Genomic DNA, 15,588 nt, shown 5'->3' on the forward strand with positions numbered 1-15,588 from the left:
TCCTTCCAGTTCAGTCAGTCTACTGAAAGAGGTTGTCAGAATACAGAGACACCTGTAGACTAATATTTGAAAGTCTCTATATACTCCCTCTGCTTGTTTATTTATCTGTAGAGTACTAATCTTCAAAAAAGGAAGCACCTCAAAAGAAGAATATATCTTCAAGCGTAACTGTGATTTTCGCCCTTGTGATACTAGGCAGAAGCGTAACATAAATATCAGTACAGTAGGTACAAACATTTGTAAAGGTTGCCCTGGGTAACTGATACTGAAATCAAATTTATATAAGTTCAAAGTGAAACTGTAGGAGTATTTGCTTGACCATTGCTTCCAGTTTTTTCTTAGATTTTGGAACACCATAAAAATTTGGACAACTGATCAAACATGTTTAAGTGTAATTATTACTAACAATCTTCTTATGTGTGTTGTTAAAACATATAGATTATACATTTTCATGAATTTCGATGTATCCTGCAGCTGAGAAAAAATTCCACCTTTTACAAATGAAAGTTTTATTTGTGTCTACCAGAAAGGTTTCACCTATAATCCCCCCCCCCCCCCATCCCACCATACATCGCTATCCCAACACCGTTTTCTCCCTCACCCTCTACAGCCCCCAAGAATTACTACAGGTCTTCTATCAAAATATTTAATTATACATACAAGGTGTACAAATTTGCTTCCGCCGTTTTTTCCCCAACATTTGAAGCTTTAATGAAACAAATTGGTTACACATGTATCATTCAAAGTATTTTCATGGCTGGCCACTACTTTCTCCCATCTTTCGGGCAGTGTACGAATCTCGCGTCGAAAAAATTGTTCATCTTTTGAAGCGATCCACGAATCGATCCAATTTGTTACTTCTTCATGAGATCAGAAGTGTTGGTCAGCCAGGCCATGCCCCATTGATCTGAACAGGTGATAGCTAGAGGGAGCAATGTCTGGAGAATACGGCGGGTGGGGTAGGACTTCCTTTTTAACGTTTCCAAGTACGTTTTGGCCTCTTTTGCAACGTGATGTCGAGCGTTGTCGTACTGCAAAATCACTTTATCGTGTCTCTCGCTGTATTGCGGCCGTTTGTCTTTTAATGCTCTGCTCAAACGCATTAATTGCATTCGATAACGAGCACCTGTGATTGTTTCACTTGGTTTTAACACCTCATAGTACACGACGCCGAGCTGGTCCCACCAAATGCAGAGCATGATCTTGGAGCCGTGACTATTCGGTTTGGCCGTCGACATGGAAGCATAGCCGGGACATCCCCATGATTTTTTGCATTTGAGGTTATCATAATGAAGGTATTTTTCTTCCCCGTTCACAATGCGATGCAGAAGTCCCTTCCGCTTTTGCCTCTGAAGCAACTGTTCACAAACACACAAGCGCCGTTCAATGTCTCTTGGTTTCTGCTCACACGGGAACCAAGTTCCGTCTTTCTGAATCATGTCCATAGCCTTGAGACGTTTTGAAGTGGCTTGCTGTGTCACTCCGACTAATCGTGCCACTTCCTCTTGAGTTTGACGCGAATCTTCACTCAGCAACGTCTCCAATTCTGCATCTTCCAAAACATTCTCTCTTCCACCACTATGCCGGTCTACGACGTTAAAATTACCGTTCTTGAAGCGTTGAAACCACTTACGACACGTTCTTTCACTAATAGCGTCCTTACCATGCGTACTTGAGAGCATTAGATGAGACTCAGCCGCTGTTTTCTTCATACTGAAACAAAACAGTAACGTCTCCCGCAAATGACAAGAATTAGTCTCGTAAACTGACATTTTCAATCAAGAACAACTTTATGATGCAGACACAAATCGACTGATGTTTGAATGAGATTATGTTGACCGAGGTCCAAGCTAACTGCCTGAGGTCTGCTATCTGTTTCTTTCGACCGCTACTTACCTTTGTCGCCACCTATCGGCAAACGCCGGAAGCAAAGTTTTACCCCTTGTAATTTTCTTTATATTACAGACCATTGAAGATGCCTAGCAAGAATAAACGAAACAAATTTGGTACACACAGATAAAACGTTCAGCTGCAAAAGACGAAATTTTGTCTTATTTATATGATAAACTACCTTATCCGTTTTTGTAATTATGTTACCAATATGAAATATGTATTAAATTAACATTTTGAAATCACAGTATGTATTATTTACTATCTCAAGCCGGACTGTCCTGTATCATATGTGCAAACTGTGTACTAAATCACGGTTTACAGGACCAATAAAGAAATAAAAATACAAATCATTTATGTAATTTGTTAATTGGTCCTTTCTAATTGACATTTGTTGTGTGGAGACACAATCTTGGTACCAACTGCAAAGTTTAGTCATTTATGTTGGCTGTAGATAATTGAGCAAGGATGAGCACTGTACATATTGTATGACCAAACTGCTTTTCCAATTGTTTTCAATAAAAGTATTAACAGAGCTCTTTCTTAGCGTTTAAATCCACCTACTTTCACGTATCTTGTAAATAAAGATTTTTCTGTTATGAGGAACAGGTAACTCCTGTAATAGACGCTTCTGTTTTCATCTGGTAGGTGATATTAACGAAAGCTAATTGGGAATAGAGGTTTACAGAGCTGTTGGAAATAAATTTTCGAAAATACTCCATTTTCATTGCTTTCATTCTTAGTTTAACAACTGTGTGCAGTCAAACATTTGAGGAGAACTGATTCCACGAAACTAACGTGTGATAGTTACACATGATATTTACTGGGTTTCCAGTTTTGTGTGTTGTAAAGGTAGGGAGAAATAACAGTAACTGAATTAGGGTTGCCGAAATCTGGGAGCTCGTGGTATGTAATAGACGAAGTTTTCCTTAGACCCATTTTTGGTGACCGTATACTATAACTGTAATCCCTGATGCACCAACTAATCAGAGAACTAAAAAGATTGTTGAGGCTTTGTGGACACGCCTGTTGATTTCTGTCTTGGGGTCTTTGGCTGACATTTGTTTAACTGTTTTCCTGATGAAACATCCTGGCAGATTAAAACTGTACGCCAGACCGAGACTCGAACTGGGCACCTTTGCCTTTCGCGGCAAGTGCTCTACCGACTGAGCTACCCAAATACCCGTCCTCAGAGATTTACTTCCGCCAGTACCTCGTCTGCCACCTTCAAAACCTCACAGAAGCTCTCCTGCGAAACTTGCAGAACTAGCACTCCTGGAAGAAAGGATACTGCAGAGACATGGCTTAGCCACAGCTTGGGGGATGTTTCCAGAATGAAGTTTTCACTCTGCAGTCGAGTGTGCGCTGATATGAAACTTCCTGACCGCGGGGGATTAGCCGAGCGGTCTAAAGGCGCTGTAGTCATGGACTGTGCGGATGGTCCCGGCGGAGGTTCGAGTCCTCCCTCAGGCATGGGTGTGTGTGTGTGTGTGTGTGTGTGTGTGTGTGTGTGTGTGTGTGTGTGTGTGTGTGTGTGTGTTTGTCCTTAGGATAATTTAGGTTCAGTAGTGTGTAAGCTTAGGGACTGATGACCTTAGCAGTTAAGTCCCATAAGATTTCACATACATTTAAACATTTGAAACTTCCTGGCAGATTAAAACTGCATGCCAGACCGAGACTCGAACTCTTGTTTCTCTGTTTGTCCAGCATGGGTGGCTGGCACTGTCAGAGGTTCACTTTCATTAGCCAGCGATAAAAGGTGAACTTGTAACAACACCAGCCACTCCTGCTGGCAAAACGTCAGGAAAATCATGAAACTAACATCGGCCAAAGATACCGAGACAGATGCCAACAGGCAATACGTCAGTCAGAGAATTCTGCTAATTTGGAGTCCAGGATAACAGCAGAACAACACCTGTCGCCATCTGTCCATGTACTGCTTGGTGGCTTCTGCCACGTGATCTTCGGCCAACATTTGTTTATTTATTCTGCTGATGTTTCTCCAGCACAAATGGCTGGCATTGTCAGAAGTTCACCTTCCATCACCAGTGATGGCAGTCACTCATGCTGGTGAAATGTCGGGAAAATCATGGAACTAGCATTTCCCAAAGATCCCAACCCACAAGCCAACAGGCAATATGTCAGGTAATTCTGTTGATTCAGATTCCCAGGTGACAGCAGATTAGCATGAAGCTACACTGTTGATAACATCCAGCTGAGCAGGTGGAGAGGTGAGCCAGTACGGCACGTACTTGTTGACGGCGGCCGGCTTGAGGCAGAGCCGGCAGCACGGCCAGCAGCAGCAGGGCCCCACGGCTGGGTCCAGGGAGCTGGGCTTGGCGCGCCGGATGAGCTCCGCCTCACCGCCGCAGTAGGCCACCAGCAGGCAGAACAGCTGGTACAGGCACACCATGAAGCTGCCCTGCGTGACCGCCTCCGACAGCAGCTGCGCGCGCGGCACCACCACAGCGCAGTAGGTCACCGACGCCACCACCTGACAAAGGAGGATCGGTGAGTGCTTGAGGAACAGCTGATACAGCACACCGTGACGCTGTCCTGCATCACCGCCTCCGACAGCAGCTGCGCGCGCGGCACCACCACAGCGCAGTAGGTCACCGACGCCACCACCTGACAGAGGAGGGTCGGTGTGTGCTCGAGGAACAGCTGATACAGCACACCGTGATGCTGCCCTGCGTCACCGCCTCCGACAGCAGCTCTGTGTGTGTGTGTGTGGGGGGGGGGGGCAAAACAACAGCCCAGTAAATCATCAATGCTACCACCTAAAGCTGCCGGCTGCAGTGGCCAACCGGTTTTAGGCGCTTCAGTCCAGAACCACGTGGCTACTACGGTCGCAGTTTTGAATCCTGCCTCCGTCATGGATGTGTATGATGTCCTTAGGTTAGTTAGATTCACATAGTTCTAAGTCTTGGGGACTGATGACCTCAGATGTTATGTCCCATAGAGGCGTTTGTGTGTGTGTGTGTGTGTGTGTGTGTGTGTGTGTGTGTGTGTGTGTGTGTGTGTCTGTGTGTTTGTGTTGGGGCTTATGGGCGCTCAACGTCGAGGTCATCAGCGCCCTGACACACATTAAAGTGAACGAATGTGGACAGACCTAATAACACTGAAGCACACACGCAAAGAAAGCAGGAAAAGAAGGAAAATGCTACATAAGAAAGCAGAACGTAAGGAAAGGGAAAACGTAGCAACAAGAATGCCACAGTAAATTGTCATTGGCTGGCCACTTCCATAAAATATGGGCGAGCTTGTCACACAGTGAGCAAATTAAGATCCTCTCCCTAAAATCTTTGTAAAACATTTGAGATGGCACAGAACTTTAAAACTCTGACCACATTCGTCTGAGTGTTGCCTGAAAGAAATGGCACGTCCGCTGGCAAGTCAGCAGCGGGCCGCTGGTCAGAAAATAAAACACAATCCAATAAAACGCGGCGCACAGTGACCTGGACGCCACAAGCACCACACATTGGAGGGTCCTCTCGCCGGAGCAGGAAGCCATGCGTCATAGGCCTGTGGCCTATCCGAAGCCGAGTGAGGAGAACCTCGTCCCGTCGACGGGGCTGAAAGGAAGTACACCACACACGCATTGTGGGCTCGACTATACGGAGCTTATTGTCAGTCACTTCCAGCCATTCATCCTCCCACCGACGCATGACCCGTGATCTCAACAGCGAGGTGACTGCGTGCAGGGGTATAGCACACTGAGATATTTGTGGATCGAGACACGCCTCCTTGGCTGCGAGATCTGCCCTTTCATTCCCAGCAATGCCGACATGCCCCGGAACCCAGCAGAAAGCCACCACCTTCCCCAATCGCTGTAGGTGGAGGAGGGCATCCTGGATGGTCTGGACTATTTTATCTGCTGGATACAAACGTTGCAGAGAGTGAAGAGCACTTAGGGAATCGGGACAGACAAGAAATTTAGGACAGGAAGAATGTCTCATCTGCTCCAGTGCCCGCAAGATCGCAGACAATTCTGCATCAAAGACAATAAAAGTCTGAGGCAGTCGGACCTTGAGGACACGATCCGGAAAAACAACAGAGCAACCAACGGAATCCCCTTGTTTCAAACCATCCGTAAAAACAGCTACATAGTCGTGGCGCTCAGATAAAATGGCAGAAAATGCTACATTAAAAACGGTGGCAGGAGTGCAATCTCTCTTGTACTGCAATAAATCTAAAATACTTAAAGCTGGTATTGCACTATCATTTTCTTTGACAAAGAAATATGACTAAACATTCGACAAATTTCTTTGACAAACATCTTTGATGTGGCGCTAAAAAGGGGAACTAAACTGCCTTCATATTTTTCGTCAAATTTCAAGTTGGCGGACAATTCAGTAACAGCTTGCACTGCACGTGCTTGAGCATTGTCCTGCAAAATGATGGCCAGGTCCTCCTGAAAGTGTCATCACTTCTGTCTCTATGCTGTTCATTTTTGGAACCCAACCTACGAGCAGCTTAGAGACAGAAGTAAAGACCCTTTCTGCAGCACCTGACCATCATTTTGCAGGACAATGCTCAAAACACGTACAGTGTAAGCTGTTACTGATTTGTTTGACTGATGGGGCTGCTAAGTGCTATACCACCTACTGCACTCCCCTGACGTAAGCCCTCGTACGCTCAACTTGATTTCTAAACAGAAGGAACATTTCATGGCACTCGCCGGCCGGAGTGGCCGAGCGGTTCTAGGCGTTACGGTCGCAGGTTCGAATCCTGCCTCGGGCAAGGATGTGTGTGATGTCTTTAGGTTAGTTAGGTTTAAGTAGTTCTAAGTCTAGGGGACTGATTACCTCAGATGTTAAGTCCCATAGTGCTTAGAGCGATTTCAACCATTTTTGAGCAAATCACTGGATGGTAGCTTTGAAAGGACATTGCCGACTTCCTTCCCCAACCTTTCCTAAACCGATGGGACCAATGATCTCACTGTTTGCTCCCCTCCCCCAAACAAACCAACCAACCATGTAACTTTTAAGCTTTGATGTAGGACACCACAGGTGAAGCTCAAATCATAATGATTCAAATGGCTCTGAGCACTATGGGACTTAACATCTGAGGTTATCAGTTCCCTAGAATTTAGAACTACACTACTGGCCATTAAAATAGCTACACCAAGAAGAAATGCACATGATAAACGGGTATTCAATGGACAAATATACTATACTAGAACTGACATGTGATTACATTTTCACGCAATTCGGGTGCATAGATCCTGAGAAATCAGTACCCAGAACAGCAGTCTCTGGCCGTAATAACGGCCTTGATACGCCTGGGCTTTGAGTCAAACAGAGCTTGGATGGCGTGTACAGGTACAGCTGCCCATGCAGTTTCAACACGATACCAAATTTCATCAAGAGTAGTGACTGGCGTATTGTGACGAGCCAGCTGCTCGGCCACCGTTGACCAGACGTTTTCAATTGGCGAGAGATCTGGAGAATGTGCTGGCCAGGGCAGGAGTCGAACATTTTATGTATCCAGAAAGGCCCGTACAGGACCTGCAATATGCGGTCGTGCATTATCCCGCTGAAATGTCGGGTTTCGCAGGGATCGAATGAAGGGTATAGCGACGGGTCGTAACACATGTGAAATATAGCGTCCACTATTCAAAGTGCCGAGAGTGCGACCAAGAGGTGACCGAGACGCGTAACCAATGGCACACCATACCATCACGCCGGGTGATACGCCAGTATAGCGATGAAGAATACACGTTTCCAATGTGCGTTCACCGCGATGTCGCCAAACACGGATGCGACCATCATGATGCTGTAAACAGAACCTGGATTCATCCGAAAAAATGACGTTTTGCCATTCGTGCACCCAGGTTCGTCGTTGAGTACACCCTCGCAGGCGCTCCTGTCTGTGATGCAGCGTCAAGGATAACTGCAGCCATGGTCTCCGAGCTGGTAGTCCATGCTGCTGCAAACGCCGTCGAACTGTTCGTGCAGATGGTGGTTGTCTTGAAAACGTCCCCATCTGTTGACTCAGCGATCGAGACGTGGCTGCACGATCCGTTACAGTCATGCGGATAAGATTCCTGTCATCTCGACTGCTAGTGATACGAGGCCGTTGGGATCCAGCACGGCGTTCCGTATTACCCTCCTGAACCCACCGATTCCATATTCTGCTAACAGTCATTGGATCTCGACCAACGCGAGCAGCAATGTCGCGATACGATAAACCGCTATCGCGATAGGCTACAATCCGATCTTTATCGAAGTCGGGAACGTGATGGTACGCATTTCTCGTCCTTACACGAGGCATCACAACAACGTTTCACCAGGCAACGCCGCTCAACAGCTGTTTGCGTATGAGAAATCGGTTGGAAACTTTCCTCATGTCAGCTCGTTGTAGGTGTCGCCACCGGCGCCAACCTTGTGTGAATGCTCTGAAAAGCTAATCATTTACATATCACAGCTTCTTCTTCCTGTCAGTTAAATTTCGCGTCTATAGCACGTCTTCTTCGTGGTGTAGCAATTTTAATGGCCAGTAGTGTACTTAAACCTAACTAACCTAAGGACATCACACACATCCATGCCCGAGGCACGATTCGAACCTGCGACCGTTGCAGTTGCCCGGTTCCGGACTGAAGCGCCTAGAACCGCTCGGCCACCGCAGCCGTCATAGATGAAGGCGTAAAATATCTGTTCTATGTGGAGTAGGTAGGACATCAGTTCCTCTTCCAATTCTGCGCCTGTCACAAGATTTCATGAAATTATTCTTGAAGGAGAAACTTCATCCTTGCTTAATGCTTGTAAAATCGAATGTGCCACGTTAAATATAAGGGCAGACCAAAAAGTATCCACTAGAAGGCATTGCAGTCTACAATCGGAATGCAAATGACGCAGAATCGCCGTGAGCATTGAGGCAGTCATCCCATCGACGCACCAGGTTGAGACCCATTTGGTAAAACATCGTGTTCTATTGTGCTAATAAGTCCGTAACTGCCTGCTACATTTCCTCATCCGGCAGTAATTGTCGACGCTGGAAGGCCTGTTCTAAGAGATCGAAGACGTGGTAATCACGGGGGAGGAGCTCAGGAGTACAGGGCGGGTGCTCGCGTGTCTTCCACGTGATCTGGCGTAACGACACGTGCAATATGGAGACGTGTACTATCGCGACCAGCGCGGAACTTAGTGCACCATTCCACAACGGTGATTTTTGACAGACGGAAATCCTCATTCGCCGATGGATCTCTACCGGTGTTTGTCCTTCCCCAGTCAAGAAAAAAATAACAGCACGTTGGTCCCGTTTGAACACATTTGGTAATAAAGTCGCCATAGTTCACGTTTCCACATTTACCGCACGCACTTCGGAAAGACACGAGTGCTCCACTAATCCTTTGCCTACGTATACACGCATCGGAATCGCGCTACGCTGCATACTCGTATACGCTGCAGCAACGTCCTCAAAACGGAAACTTTTTGTTCGTCCTGTGTATTGTAGCAGCGTTCAGTCTCCCTACAGATTTCCGACTGCACGAATAGCCATCGTCAAATTTGTTTCGTTCCGTTTCTGCCTTTTTCTCGTCAGGCTACATTTTTGGTTCATTCTTGACGGCACCGATTAGTCATACTGGCAACATGATTCCAAAACTGGCTACAGCCTAAATTTAGATCATACGCAGTAGCCTGCGCTAGACAATTACGTGGGCGAGTCAAATGAAAACCTTAAATTTGTAACAACAAATCGAAATTTCGCGCCGTTATCCTGTAAGACGGCAAGCGTGCTACACACAGCGTGCAACATGGCCTGTAGGTAGCGGCATAGTGCAGATGCACACATACCGTCGCAGTATCAGTATAAAGATGGCCGCCACACTTGCCACTTGCACCAGGGAAGAACAGCTTTCTGTTATTTGGTTTTTGCGTAGTGAAGGTGTGAAATCTATTGAAATTCATCGACGAATGAAGGTTCAGTACGGTGATGCATGTTTGTCACAGCAGCAAGTCTACGAATGGAGTAGGAAATTCGCAAGTGGTGTGACTTCAGTGGAAGATGCTCCTCGTCCAGGTCAGGCACAACGAGTTGTGACTCCACAGAACAATGCAGCAGTTGCAGCCATAGTGAAGGAAAACCGCCGAGTGACACTGAATGACATTGCAGCATGTTTACAGATTAGTCATGGGTCAGCACACCACATTGTGCGTGATGTGCTCCAGTTTCACAAAGTGTCTGCAAGATGGGTGCCACGGCAGCTGACTCCTGAAATGAGAGAACGACGTGTTGATGCTTGTGAAGAACTTCTTCGGCGCTTTGAACGCGAAGGTGATGGCTTCCTTGCAAGAATCTTTACTGGGGACGAAACCTGGGTTCATTTCCACCAACCGGAAACGAAGAGAGCGAGCAAGGAATGGCGCCATTCCTCATCACCAAAACCAAAGAAGTTTCGAAAGAACCATCAGCAGGGAAGGTTATGCCGACTCTCTTTTGTGACGAAAAAGGCGTCATTTTGGAGTATTACATGTCTAGAGGGACCACTGTCACAAGTGGAATCATACTCGTATTACGTAATTCTTTGGTTAATTACGAAACGAGGAAAAGTTGCAGATATATTCTAAAAGACAAGATCATTCTTAACACTACACACTAGAGAGAAAAGTATTCGTATACACAGATAGTGTATGAAAAAATAATGACTGCACACCTGCAAACGTTTTGAGATGTTTTAAATTGAGTTCCTAAGCGCGATAATGAACTGACATGACGGTATTACAGGAGAACCGACATGGTTCGCGAGACTTCTGTTCCCAAATTTTCTTTGTTGCCTAGGGTACTGGACGCCACCATACAAGAATATACGTGTGCAGTATAACTAAACGGATGATGTGACTTTAGCTCCATCAGCTCGTTGGAATGTACTCTAAAGAAAAAGTGTACTATGAAGGAAAAATCCGAATGGGGCAGAAATAGATAGATGTGATGTGCACGTACAGACGAACAAGTGATTTGCAATTTCAGAAAAATTAAATGATCTATTCAAGAGAAAGAGCGTCACAAATTGAGCAAGTCAAGTCAATAACGCGTTGGTGCCCTTCCGGCCCTTATGCAAGCAGTCATTCGGCTTGGCGTTGATTGGTACAGTTCTTGGATGTCCTGATGAATGTTGCGCCAAATCCTGTCCAATTGGCTCGTTAGATCGTCAAAATCCCGTGATGGTTGAAGGGCCCTGCTTATAATGCTCCATACATTTTTAACCAGGGAGAGATCAGAAGAACATGCTGGCCAAGGTATGGCTTGGCAGCAGAAACTCTCGCCGTGTGCGGGCGGGTATTATTTTTCTGAAGCGTAAGCCCAGGATGGCTTGCTACGTAGGGCAACAAAACGGAGCGTAGAATATCGTCGAGGTACCGCTGTGCGTAAGAGTGCGTCGGATGACAACCAAGGGAGTTCTGCTATGAAATGAAATGGCACCCCAGACCATCTCTCCCGGTTGTCGGGCCGTATGGCAGGTTATCAACATTTAAGTGAGTTTGAACGTGGTGTTATAGTCGGCGCACTAGCAATGAGACACAGCATCTCTGAGGTAGAGATAAAGTCGGGATTTCCCTTAAGACGGTTTCATGAGTGAACCGTGAATATCAGGAATCTGGTAAAACATCAGATCTCCGACTTCACTGCGGCCGGAAAAAGATCCTGAAAGAACAGGACCAACGATGACTGAAGAGAATCGTTCAATGTGACAGAAGTGCAACCCTTCCGAAAATTGCTGCACATTTCAATGATGGGACATCAGCAAGTGTCAGCGTGCGAACCATTCAACGAGACATCATCGATATGGGCTTTCAGGGCTGCAGGCCCACTCGTGTATCCTTGATGACTGCACGACACGAAGCTTTACGCCTCGCCTGGGCCCGCCAACACCGACATTGGACTGTTTACGACTGGAAACATGTTGCCTGGTCGGACGAGTCTCGCTTCAAATTGTATCGAGCAGTTGGACGTGTACGGGTATGGAGACAACTTTGAATCCATGAGCCCTGCATGTCAGCAGGGGATTGTTTAAGCTGGTGGGGGCTCTGTAAAGGTGTGGGGCGTGTGCAGTTGGAATGATAAGATACGCCGGATACGTCTAGATACGACTCTCACAGGTGACATGTACACAGGTATCCTGTCTGATCACGTGCAACCATTCATGTCCATTGTGCATTCCTACCGACTAAGGCAATTCCAGCAGGACAATGCGACACCTCACGTCCAGAATTGCTACGAAGTGGCTCCAAGAACACTCTTCTGAGTTTAAACATTTGAGCTGGCCACCAAACTACCCAGACACGAACATTGTGGAGCATATCTGGGATGCCTTGCAACGTGGTGTTCAGAAGAGAGCTTCACCCCCTGTACTCTGACTGATTTATGGATAGCCCTTCAGGATTCATTTTGTCAGTTCCCTCCAGCGCTACTTCAGACATAAGTCGAGACCATGCCACGTCGTGCTGCGGCACTTCTGCGTGCTGACCTCTCACAGAAATGGAAAACAACAAGTAACTGGTGTGAACTATGTTGTTGTTGTTGTGGTCTTCCGTCCTCAGACTGGTTTGATGCAGCTCTCCATGCTACTCTATCCTGTGCAAGCTTCTTCATCTCCCAGTTCCTTCTGCAGCCTACATCATTCTGTATCTGCTTAGTGTTTTCATTTCTTGGTCTCCCTCTACGATTTTTACCCTCCACGCTGCCCTCCAGTACTAAATTGGTGACCCGTGATGCCTCAGAACATGTCCTACCAACCGATCCCTTCTTCTAGTCAAGTTGTGCCACAAACTCCTCTTCTCCTCAATTCTATTCAATACCTCCTCATTAGTTATGTGATCTACCCATCTAATCTTCAGCATTCTTCTGTAGCACCACATTTCGAAAGCTTCTATTCTCTTCTTGCCTAAACTATTTATCGTCCATGTTTCACTTCCATACATGGCTACACTCCTTACAAATACGCTGAGAAACGACTTCGTGACACTTAAATCAATACTCGATGTTAACAAATTTCTCTTCTTCAGAAACGCTTTCCTTGCCATTGCCAGTCTAAATTTGATATCCCCTCTACTTCAACCATCATCAGTTATTTTGCTCCCCAAATAGCAAAACTCCTTTACTACTTTAAGTGCGTCATTTCCTAATCTAATTCCCTCAGCATCATCCGACTTAATTCGACTACATTCCATTATCCTCGTTTTGCTTTTGTTGATGTTCATCTTATGTCATCCTTACAAGACACTGTCCATTCCGTTCCACTGCTGTTCCAAGTCCTTTGCTGTCTCTGACAGAATTACAATGTCATCGGCGAACCTCAAAGTTTTTATTTCTTCTCCATGGATATTAATTCCTACTCCGAATTTTTCTTTTGTTTCCTTTACTGCTTGCTCAGTATAAAGATTGAATAATATCGTGGATAGGCTACAACCCTGTCTCACTCCCTTTCCAACGACTGCTTCCCTTTCATGCCCCTCGACTCTTGTAACTGCTATCTGCTTTCTGTACAAATTATAAATAGCCTTTCGCTCCCTGTATTTTATCCCCGCCAGCTTCAGAATTTGAAAGAGAGTATTCCAGTCAACATTGTCAAAAGCTTTCTCTAAGTCTACAAATGCTAGAAACGTAGGTTTGCCTTTCCTTAATCTTTCCTCTAGCTAAGCCGTAGAGTCAGTATTGCCTCAAATGTTCCAATATTTCTACGGAATCCAAACTGATCTTCCCCGAGGTCGGCGTCGGGTCGGCTTCAACCAGTTTTTCCATTCGTCTGTAAAGAATTCGCGTTAGTATTTTGCAGCTGTGACTTATTAAACTGATAGTTCGGTAATTTTCAAATCTGTCAACACCTGCTTTCTTTGGGATTGGAATTATTATATTCTTCTTGAAGTCTGAGGGTATTTCGCCTGTTCAAAAATGGTTCAAATGGCTCTGAGCACTATGGGACTTAACTTCTGGGGTCATCAGTCCCCTAGAACTTAGAACTACTTAAACCTAACCAACCTAAGGACACCACACACATCCATGCCCGAGGCAGGATTCGAACCTGTGACCGTAGCGGTCGCGCGGTTCCAGACTGTAGCGCCTAGAGTCGCTCGGCCACCCCGACCGATTTCGCCTGTCTCATACATCTCGCTCATGTTGCAACGAAGGATTTCAATAACAAAAACATCCAAAACAGAATGCAAGAGTCTAATGTATGGTACATCTGGAAGTCCTTTCCTTACACCTCGCTGTTGCTTACGGCTGTTACAACGCAACAGAGACATAAATTTGAATAAAGCTAATAGACGTATCAATTATCGGAAGGACAGTTGATATTTTCGTAAAAAAAAGGCACGAGGGAGATTTGAACACGGATCTAATCTTTCGGAGTCCAACACTGTGAGCACATAAACACGACACCGTGGCTATTCAGAGTCTCGCAGTGTTGCATATCTTGAACTTGGACCCCTCACTGTTTCTATTTTGCTTCTTTTTTCGCAGCTGGGTACACCTTCTTCCTGTTTTCACGCTTGATCTGTGTTCAGTTTGTGACGAGCTATCCACTTTGCAATTTTACCACCAAATCTCAAAGGGGTGCGATAGGTAGTTTGCTTAGTTAGTGTTACCACCCTTGCCTTTAAATTCCCCAAATGTTGTTCTGACTTGTCCGTGAGGTGTGTCAGTCCTTCCGACAATCATCTCTTTTTCGATTTCTTCTCGCTGATGGAAATGTGAACATTACTCGTATTGCGGACCACCTGCCTCCCTTCATGTTCGGCGTCTTGCAGCAGCATAAATGCCCCTTTCACGGGGGCAGAATCGTTCTGTAATGGTGTGAGGAGCTTGACAGTGAACTCACGCTGCAGTTTTGCCCACCAGCTTCGGTAGATGTGGGACGCTATCTTGCGCCAGCTGCGCATCCTCAAACTATCGACCCGTCAAATACTTCCGGAAACTTATTAAGGGCTTGTTGAACCAAAGCCATCCAGTATCGTTGCTGTATAGCCTTCCGAAGACGGACAGACAGACTATTAACCACGTGGGCATAATGTTTTGCCCAGCAGTCATCTTTTGCACTGTGTGGTAGCAGCAAAACGGCGGAGTTCGCCTACGTCACGGCACGCGGCAACCCGTGATACAGCCGTGTTACCCACGTTCTCCATCGCTGGGGCTGCCCTTGTCAACGGGAAGTGATGATGCTGTTGCTGCTAAAGCCGTCGGTACACAGACCGTGAATTGGAACACTGAGTGTTGAGCGTGCCGAGTTTCTGACGTCAGAGAGTGAAATAGCACATTGGGGAGTCTCCCGAACGTGCAGGGTAATATCTAGCATGTCACATATCCTGAACGTGCATTTGAACGTTGACCAATGGGATGGCGGAAGGCCACCTACGTCACATGTACACCATCTCCCTTCTATGGAGAGTTGTGAGGCGCCATACTGGCTTTCAGTTGAAGCCCGTATGTATGTATATCGTTCCTGAGCACCAGCAAACTGAGAAGTCGTCGAAAACCCGCTGTTAATTGTATGATTCGTTGTAATAATATGACGAGGAACGTCATATTCGTGGTAAAAGAATTACTGTAGCTTGCGTATTATGAGAGGATGCCATTTGAAGGCAACGGAATGTTGAGGATCCATTAACTCACGCCATTCTTGATACAATTTATTGTAGTTGTTTGAATGAGTAATATAGCTACGAGGGCAGTTCAATAAGTAATGCAACACATTTT

The 15,588-nt window shown here is 46.0% G+C and overlaps 1 protein-coding gene across 2 annotated transcripts in view; it reads right to left on the reverse strand.

Moving 5' to 3' along the window:
* Window positions 1–15,588, reverse strand: part of LOC126425132 (organic solute transporter alpha-like protein) — a 329,608-nt gene that overhangs the window by 26,270 nt on the left and 287,750 nt on the right. For both annotated transcript variants that reach the window (XR_007576266.1, XM_050088074.1), the window contains exon 4: window positions 4,143–4,384. Coding sequence is in view for 1 of the 2 variants with exons in the window: in XM_050088074.1 (XP_049944031.1) it covers window positions 4,143–4,384 (242 nt within the window). In the remaining variant the exon portion in view is untranslated. The remainder of the gene's footprint in view (window positions 1–4,142; window positions 4,385–15,588) is intronic.

Source organism: Schistocerca serialis, chromosome 10 (assembly GCF_023864345.2).
Source record: "Schistocerca serialis cubense isolate TAMUIC-IGC-003099 chromosome 10, iqSchSeri2.2, whole genome shotgun sequence".
NCBI classification, from domain to species: Eukaryota; Metazoa; Arthropoda; class Insecta; order Orthoptera; family Acrididae; genus Schistocerca; species Schistocerca serialis.